This window comes from Photinus pyralis, unplaced genomic scaffold (assembly GCF_008802855.1).
Source record: "Photinus pyralis isolate 1611_PpyrPB1 unplaced genomic scaffold, Ppyr1.3 Ppyr1.4_LG9, whole genome shotgun sequence".
NCBI classification, from domain to species: domain Eukaryota; kingdom Metazoa; phylum Arthropoda; class Insecta; order Coleoptera; family Lampyridae; genus Photinus; species Photinus pyralis.
Window position 1 is genome coordinate 6642356 of NW_022170878.1, and position 8501 is coordinate 6650856.

Genomic DNA, 8501 nt, shown 5'->3' on the forward strand with positions numbered 1-8501 from the left:
AATTCTTTTTTGTACTCATTGAATGGAAAGATAATGTTTCCAAGCATCCTCGATGCACGGGAAAACGACTTTCCCGCATCGCGGTGTTTTTTAGTTTCCGCTGGAGAGAAGGGGTTATGCGCGTTCTTCGGTTGGTAGTACTTATTGAAGTCACCGAACGTCATGTCATGGTTAACTGTCATCTGCTGTAAAATCAATTAAACCGTTGGTTGAGGGTATTTAGTGCGATTAATCGGAAACAGACGTACACTAAGTTTTACGTAAATAGGTATATAAACAAGAACTTATAACGCAATCAAATTATTTTTCAGAATTGGAACTCAAGAAAAAGTAAAATTTATTGTTAAAACGTCTTAAAATGTGACCAGTGATATTATGCAACTATTCGCATATGCAGTTTAAGAAAGCACATATTAACACACACAAAGCTTCCAAGGATTTTAAATGTAACGAGTGTATTTACGCAACTCAAGATATTCAGTGCAAACGATGCAATGCCGTGACCAAGTAGTAGCACTCATTGCAAAGGCAAAATATGTATTAACCAAAGATGTGGAAGTTTTAAATGTGACCAGTGCATTATTAAAAGTGGGTAGTTACAAAATTATGTTACCAACCAAACATATGATTGTGTTACCAACTCATGATTAAAAAAAAGCTAATTTACAAAACTTTATTAATTTTGACCTTTTTTTACGCAATTCGTTACAAAAAATATTGTTACCTAACTCTTTCGGAAAGAATTTTCCCGCATTCGCACTAAATGCAGCACTCCCTACGGTCGTGCTGCAAACAAAGTGCTCATGCGGGAAAATTAACTTACCGAACTTGTTAGGTAAATAACTATTGATCAACCCCTCTACTCTAAAGCACGTGAAATAGTAGCTGCGTCAGATTCCAGCTCAAACTTTATGTAAAGTCGTTGTGAAATTAGGAGGATCAGAGGCCATATATTGGTACGACTTGCATTATCAAAGGTTATTTTTGAAGACATGAAGATTGAAGATGGTACATTGGATGAGTTAATACAGCAAATCACTTCTCGAGATGTATCCTACTCAAACCTAGAAGGATATATGGATAACTCAAATATTTTTCTTTCAACATTTCTGGACAAACTGGATGATTTGAAAGCTCGAGGTCCAACAGCACAGTTGTGGGTGCAATATTTCGAGATGGTTACAATAGCACTTGATTTTGTACGCGCTGAAAGACTTGGGCTTTTCCAAGAACACCTTGATGCAGTGCGCAGAATGCTGCCATATTTTCACGCCATATATGGCGCGTTTTCGACCGGAGGCACCGGTTGACCTGAAGTGATCCTGTGACCGCGCGCTCTCCGCCCTCTATCTTGAAAACGGTTCACCGTATAAAAATTTTTTTCAAACAAAACTTGTAGAGAATTTTGTAGTCTTCAATATTGATTATGAACACAAATAGTAAGAAACCCATAAGAAAGGAGATATTTACAAAAAAAAGCGAAAAAAACCGATTTTTGTGACCTTTAACCTTGAAATTTAGTAGTTGCGCACACCCTACCATATGTAGGTTTTGAGACAATTTTTAGGGTGTCAATATACAAGTATTTACAAATTTTCAGCTGGGTATCTCAAATTCCGAGGTGAACTTACTATAATGACTGGACTATAACACTAGCTATAACTTTTAAGTTTTTAATCCATGCGCGATACAAGTTGTGATTCGCTATTCGCGTATACCAACCGGACTTGTACTTGTAGTAGAGTTTCTGAGCAGGGAATGTTTGTATTATGTTGGTAGAGTAGAAAAATAGTGAACAGGTTTGCTTTGCTGCATTGTTTTCATGGTCACGATTTCGATCAGTGCAGTAATCAATTTAATTACAAATCCAACTTTCTTAATCTACCACTTATTTTTATGTTTTTACCAAAGCAGTCATTAGCAAAAAATTGTTTGCTTGAATCTTATAGCCTTATTATGCAAATAAGTTGTCCATGTCAAAATCCCCTTATCGTGAACCATTAGTACACAATTTATTTACTGCTAAGTCTAGAATAACAATAGTTCAACTGGGTTACGTTTCTTTTAAATAATGTGCTTCGTATGATGAGTTACACGCGCCTACAGGTCACTTTAGAGATAACCCAAATGTAATTCTGATTCCGTGTATCAAAAGGACTCATCTTTGTTTCTCTCACATGGAAGCAGAGAGGAAATATTGACAAAAAATGCACCTATTTTATACGACGCTATTTACACCAATCTCGCCTCCTTCTTTGGCGATACTATTTGAGTCAATCAAAAAATGGCCTCATGTTGCCTTTGGAGTAAGCAACCTACTTCAAAAGTCTCTAACCTCTACGCCACTGTTTCGACCATGACATGGTATCGAAGAGGTGGCCACTATCCGATTTGATTATGAACCTCTAATGTGCAGCACGTGAATAGCACAGTGTACTCTCGACGATCTTGGTCAGCTCACTTTGTGCGCGATATCTTTGCACTTTCGCATTTCACAATGAAAAATGTCGATATCACTTGTGAGTGTATAAATAGCCGCGGCGCAAACAGAAAGTGACAGTAGACAATGTTAATAGTGTACTTGTGTTGTGCAGCTTTGGTGCTCGGCGCCATGGTGCAAGGAGACGAATTTGGTAAGTAGCTTTTCACCAATGGAATAGTGCGAGTGCCAATGACCCATTGCAGAATGCGAACGAGAAGCGTTTTACATCGAAAACAACTGCAATCGCTGCCAGTGCGGCGGAAATGGCTATCTTCTCTGTGGTTTTAAGAAATGGTAAGCCCGCAGGCCCTCCTTTTACTAACCAACACTATTTTAGCTTAGTCAAAACGCGACTTTCACTCTACAAATGCGAGCCGGGTGCCCGCTATCACCAAGGATGCAACGAATGTTGGTGCGTCGAGGGCTTCGGAACCATTTGTACGCTTAGGAACTGTTTCTGAGTTCTCCTCATGAGGCAAACGTTGGGCGCTGTACTTAAAACCATAGTATTCTTTTTGTAAAATAAATATGTGTGTCTCAGATAGCATTTTAGTTTTGAACCGAATAGATGGACCAATTCCTCGCCCTGCAATGAGCGCTATTATTGTCCAATGACGATGATGATCTTTGTGTGAGCGCACTACGTACCAACGCCAGTTAGAACTATGGTCATATGTACCCCCCTTGCACCATCTTGAAATTATTCTTTGATTAACGTCTTTAATATTTTTTCCACCAGTGCGCGAGGTCTACGTAAGGAAATTTCAAAAAAAGCTCGCTATTTTTTCTAAAAGGCCCCCTTGTTAAGTTTCTTTGAACTCAGACTTTCCATTAAGTGGGCCAACTAAGCATGCCCTAAAGTAACGGCACCACTCTTACACCTACCCTTTGGCGCGATACCTCCATCGCTTGGGCTACTTTGTATGCCATTTTACGTTTCCCGGTCACCAAACCTGCATATCCAAGTCTTGGTGAGTGTAAAGCCGCATGTGGCGGGGTATAAACACCTATTTTTCGTTGACATTTTCGATCTACTTACGAGCTAACGCATAAATGGCGGTACTCGGCACCGATTGGGCTACGGAATCGCGGATTTTAAATTATAGTAGAAGCAATTACAACCATCCTTTCAAGCAGGTAACTTTAATATAATTTACTAGCAGCTTGCGTAATTGGTAAACTTAATTCCAATTACAAATAATTGACGGACGAAGGCATAGTTTCTCATGACAACGTTAAATGTAATTAGGTCCATCTCCGGACCACACCTCCAAGGAGACATTTGCGCCCTTATTTCGAGGCAATTAGTCTACTAAGTTTTGGGTCATAAACAAATTCGACATTTTGCGACGTATTCAATTCAATTATTCAATATAAGTTTTGCAGCATTCCTATGATGGATTCGAACTGAATATAGTTAAACAGTAAATTACGTTTGACACTTCTGTTCTACGATTCAATTTCATCGATGTTACACACCTTTTTTTTAATACTTTCCTAAGTTGCACATTTCTAATTTTTTCCACTCCAAAGGGTACGCTTAACTACCCACCCGAGCGCTTTCTTTACAAGTTAAAAGGATAGCAATTCCTTTCAACACCATATCAAGCGATTAGAAACGCTCGAACGTAAGTTTCTATTAAAGTTTTTGTTGCACAACCAAATTTTGTGTACTTAGTGAACAGTATGCGTTAAAACAATTTATGGCTGCGAAACCGTTAACACCGACATTGTTATTAGAAAAACTGGATTACAAAGGAAAAAAATAATCGGCATTGTAGAACGTAAGCAATAATTGTTGTCACAATCACACTCGAGGAAAATTTAATAAACGGTCTCAAATTATTACAAATAACACTTTAGATCTGAAAAAATTTAACTCAATTTTTAGGGGATTAACTCGTAGTCTAAAAAATTATCAATATCAAAGCAGATTTCTGCGGAAAACAACGGAGCTAAAACTGTTAAATGACTATTTAAACAAATATAGGAATTCGATTGTATCGAAAACCAATATGTGATGTAATCAAACGTTATAATATCAAGAAGTCGTCGCCTTTAAAATCTGGCCGTAACGGCCATCTGAATTCAGATGGGCGCTTTTCTGCCTTATCTGTAACAGATAAAAACTCAAACAAAAAACAAGGGGGAATATTGCAATAGAAATGTATAACGTTTGACACGCGAGAACCGTAATTACCACTCAATCACTAATTCAATTTACGTTAACTAAACGTAAGTAAAACTTTGATCGACAACTAATCGTCCGTACAAATCGCTGATATATAGAAGCATAAACGTGACGTTAACTGCAAGGGAACTAGTTTACGAGACACTAATAACTAAATCTCGAAACAACAATAAGCTAATTAATTTAAAATGCAAATGAATTAATTCAAACAAATTCTTCGTAATGACACAAGCAACGTTAATAAAACAATCGTAGATATTGGTTTCGGAATAGGTCTTGGTAACTACTTAAACTAATTCAGAATGCACGGGTAACTAAATATCTACGTATAATAAACTAATTGGAAGGATAGAATGTAGACAAAATCGGAATGCGAAAGATGAATTTTTGTAACAATAAAGCAATATACATGTAGAACTAAGTCAAGTCGGTTTATTAATAAAAAACTATTTATAATAGTTTTTTACACAAGCCACAATATCAATAAGAATGCAAAAAATTATTAGTTGACGGTAATACCTAACAGCTCGCCTTCGGTGTAAAAGACACCTGACGTAAGAAAATCCTTGGCCCTCTTCTTGAATTATGTGAATGCGTCGCAGTCGATTTTACAGATGCAGGAAGAGCGTTATAGTAGCTAGTCGATTCTGGTGACAGCTTGTAGAACGAGTGAGTTGGCTTAGAGGTGTCAAAGTCATTCACAAGCGCAATAATCCTTTTCTATTACAATTTCCATTTTTTACGATGATCATGTATACTAATGGACCCCATAACGATGTCTCCACCTAGGTTTGACATTGTCTCATACATGGTGAGGTGATGGGGGATTTAATTATTACACCCCACTTGTCTTCAATATATTTGGGACTTCAAGATTCTATCTAATAGATTAGTGAGCATTTATCTTTTGTTATTAGACCTTTCTATGCTGTTAGATAATTTTATTGAATGGTAAGCAGATGATCAGATTTGAAAATGATTAATACAGATAGCATCTGTCGCGGCACTTAAATTCGAATCAAAAATGAATTAGACAATTCCACATGATGTTCAGTGATTCAATCATTCAAAAAAATGCTGTTGCTACTCGCACTACTCGCGCAAGTGAACGCGTTTGTATGGGAAACTGCCTTTAAAATCACCACTAACTAGACTTTTTTAAGCAAAATGCGTACGATGTTATTTCAGAACGTATGGAAGTCGAATATTACGATCCTACCATTTTGAACGCTTCCTGCTCTAACTACAAGTATAACCGAACAACCCGTACGTTTATTTTGACATTGACGTTGAAAATTGATGCAACTGAAGGAGATCTCGTAAGAACTTACTACCAATTACCATACGTGCTGTACTAAGTAATTTTTAGATTATGGTAACGGGTTACAAATGGCTGAGTAATCGTTATCGCCTGGACATCCTCCAATTCAACTTGACAATCAAAGATGCAATTCGCTGCAAGTACTTTGATATAGATCGCGTGTTGGGTTCCTGTACGACACCTCGCATGGAATGGCCACTCGTTAAAGCGGTAAGATTCATTTAGACACGCCCACAATTCCTGTAACCATCGATTTAGGTGAAATATACATTAAAGGATTGGGTGCCGGACAGTACAAAGTTTCCTCCGGGCATGCCAGAAGGAAGGTGGAAAATAGGGATGCGATTTTTTACGGGCAACGAGAAACACGTCATGTCTCAAAACTGGTATTGTGCCATCAAATACAAGCTTAAAATGGAATAGAAGTAATGCGATAACCACATAATACCTATGCCTATTTACACTTTAAATACTAGTAGGACAGCAAGTTGTGGTGTTTTAATGTTAGTAATAGTAAGACACAAAGTTTGTAACTACACCTGTGCACACGCCACCCACATAACACCCTTACGCCTCCGTACGAGGTCATATAGTTTGATATTCGCGTGTGTAAATAAATAAAGTTGGTTTTACCACCAGTGTGATATATGTACCATACATAACCCAACAACAGTGGCGCACAACTGGGGACTGTGTTTTTCAAGACGCCGCCCCATAACAAGAACCAAATCAATAATGCCCGAAGAAAACCCACGAAGTTCATTCACAATGGAAATGCTCCTTCGAACTCTCACGGAGCAGAAGACCACCACCACCGGAAGCATTCATCGATCCGATCACCACGTAACAAGCAATGTACGGATACAAACGAAAATCTATCGTAATTATAACCACGCAATTTGCCGCGCCGTGATTATCGATTGTCGGCCTTCGTCTTTTTCTTTGGTTTGTGAGAGCAGCAACAGATTGTATTTCGCTTGAAAAACAGCTGAGACATTGGTGAAAACGCATGGAATTATAATTGCCACCATCCATTTTCTATTAATCTTTGGCAATTGAATTCATTTAATTGGAAGATTCCGCCGAATTGAACCGGGCAGGGACAAGTCGCCGTCGCCGACTGGCCGTTGGCAACTCGCCGTCGGGCAATCTCGCTATCGTTCAACTTGCCGTCGGTTAACTCGCCGTCACCAGAAACAAAATAAAGATTATTTTTTTTTAATATTTAAATCTAACACTTAGATGTCTATAACTGCAATCAGTTTAGTCATATAATATTATTTAGCAATCTCGTTTCATCATTGGAATGCTGTAGTTATTTGCAGTGTTGTGTAAGATCCTTTAATTCTGGATCTAGATAGAGATCCAGATACATGTAAAAATCATGATTCGATCAAGATCCAAGAGCACCTCAAAACGATCTAAGCCAATCCGGCTCCGTTAACTTAGCACCACCATTTCAAATTTTTGACTAAAGACAGATTGCGCTAGAATCTCCATGGCTAGCGCCAGCTAGCGCCAGCTAGCGCCACTTTGAGTTCAGCTAGCGCCATTATAGATTTTGCAGAAAAGCCCTTGATTTTCGGGGGGTGCTATGTTAACGCTAGCACCACCATTGCGTCCGATCATTTCCAAAAGCAAGCGCTGTGTTCGTCAGACCTAGCGCCAGCTAGCGCCACAAATTTTAGAGCTAGCACCACCCCCCAATAGTGAGGGGAGCAATTTTTCCTAGCACCACCATTTTGTCTTTTCATGTAAAATTTTGACGTTTTGTGTTCTGCTGACCTAGCGCCAGCTAGCGTCACTTTGAGTTCAGCTAGCGCCATTATAGATTTTACAAAAAAGCCTTTGACTTTCGGGGGGTGCTATATTAACGCTAGCACCACCATTGCGTCCGATCATTTCCAAAAGCAAGCGCTGTATTCGTCAGAGCTAGCGCCAGCTAGCGCCACAAATTTTAGAGCTAGCGCCACCCCCCAATAGTGCGGGGGGCATTTTTTCCTAGCACCACCATTTTGTTTTTTTCGGGTAAAATTTTGACGTTTTGTGTTCTGCTGACCTAGCGCCAGCTAGCGCCACAAATTTTAGAGCTGCCATCACCCACCAATAGTGTGGGGGGAGGGGGCACCACCATTTTGTCTTTTTGTGTAAAAATTTGATGTTTTCTGTTCTGTAGACCTAACGATCAAGTTAACCTAGCGCAATTATAAATCCTAGCGAGTTTATAATTTTGCGGTGTCTGTCCGTCTGTCTGTTAGCACGATATCTTGATAACGATAACGAATTGACCGTTTACGATGAAATTCTGTAGATGGATTCTTTATCAAATTTGTAGATCGGAGTTCGTGAATTGGCAATGTAGACCAAAAAATAAAGTAAGCACTTTTGACATCTCTGTGAGTTATGAACCGAATTGTATGAAATTCAATATGTGTATAGCTTTAGCCATATAAAACGCAATTCCAAAAGTTGAGCCTAATCGATCAACATTCACAGTGCTCTTTTCG

The 8501-nt window shown here is 38.8% G+C and overlaps 1 protein-coding gene across 3 annotated transcripts; it reads left to right on the forward strand.

The window, feature by feature from the left end:
• Positions 1-2129: 2129 nt before the first annotated feature.
• On the forward strand, positions 2130-6646 carry LOC116180378 (protease inhibitors-like). 3 transcript variants are annotated; one of them, XR_004147110.1, is made up of 6 exons: positions 2234-2633; positions 2686-2776; positions 2820-3619; positions 5862-5992; positions 6043-6204; positions 6253-6611. XR_004147110.1 is itself a non-coding variant. In XM_031500345.1 (3 exons), the coding sequence occupies exons 1-3, from the start codon at positions 2567-2569 to the stop codon at positions 2941-2943; spliced, it is 282 nt and encodes a 93-aa protein (XP_031356205.1). In that variant the 5' UTR covers positions 2386-2566; the 3' UTR covers positions 2944-3026. The 3 variants fall into 3 exon arrangements, 1 of the variants encoding a protein (XP_031356205.1); XR_004147111.1 differs by having other exon boundaries at positions 2130-2633; positions 2820-5992; positions 6271-6646; XM_031500345.1 differs by lacking the exons at positions 5862-5992; positions 6043-6204; positions 6253-6611 and having other exon boundaries at positions 2386-2633; positions 2820-3026.
• The last annotated feature ends 1855 nt before the right edge of the window (positions 6647-8501 follow it).

Bases quoted from the DNA above. Each gene is read 5' to 3' on its own strand.
- LOC116180378 (XM_031500345.1), top strand. From the start codon at position 2,567: ATGTTAATAGTGTACTTGTGTTGTGCAGCTTTGGTGCTCGGCGCCATG. The intron at 2,634-2,685 runs GTAAGTAGCTTT...GACCCATTGCAG, and splicing joins GGTGCAAGGAGACGAATTTG to AATGCGAACGAGAAGCGTTT. The intron at 2,777-2,819 runs GTAAGCCCGCAG...ACACTATTTTAG, and splicing joins CTCTGTGGTTTTAAGAAATG to CTTAGTCAAAACGCGACTTT.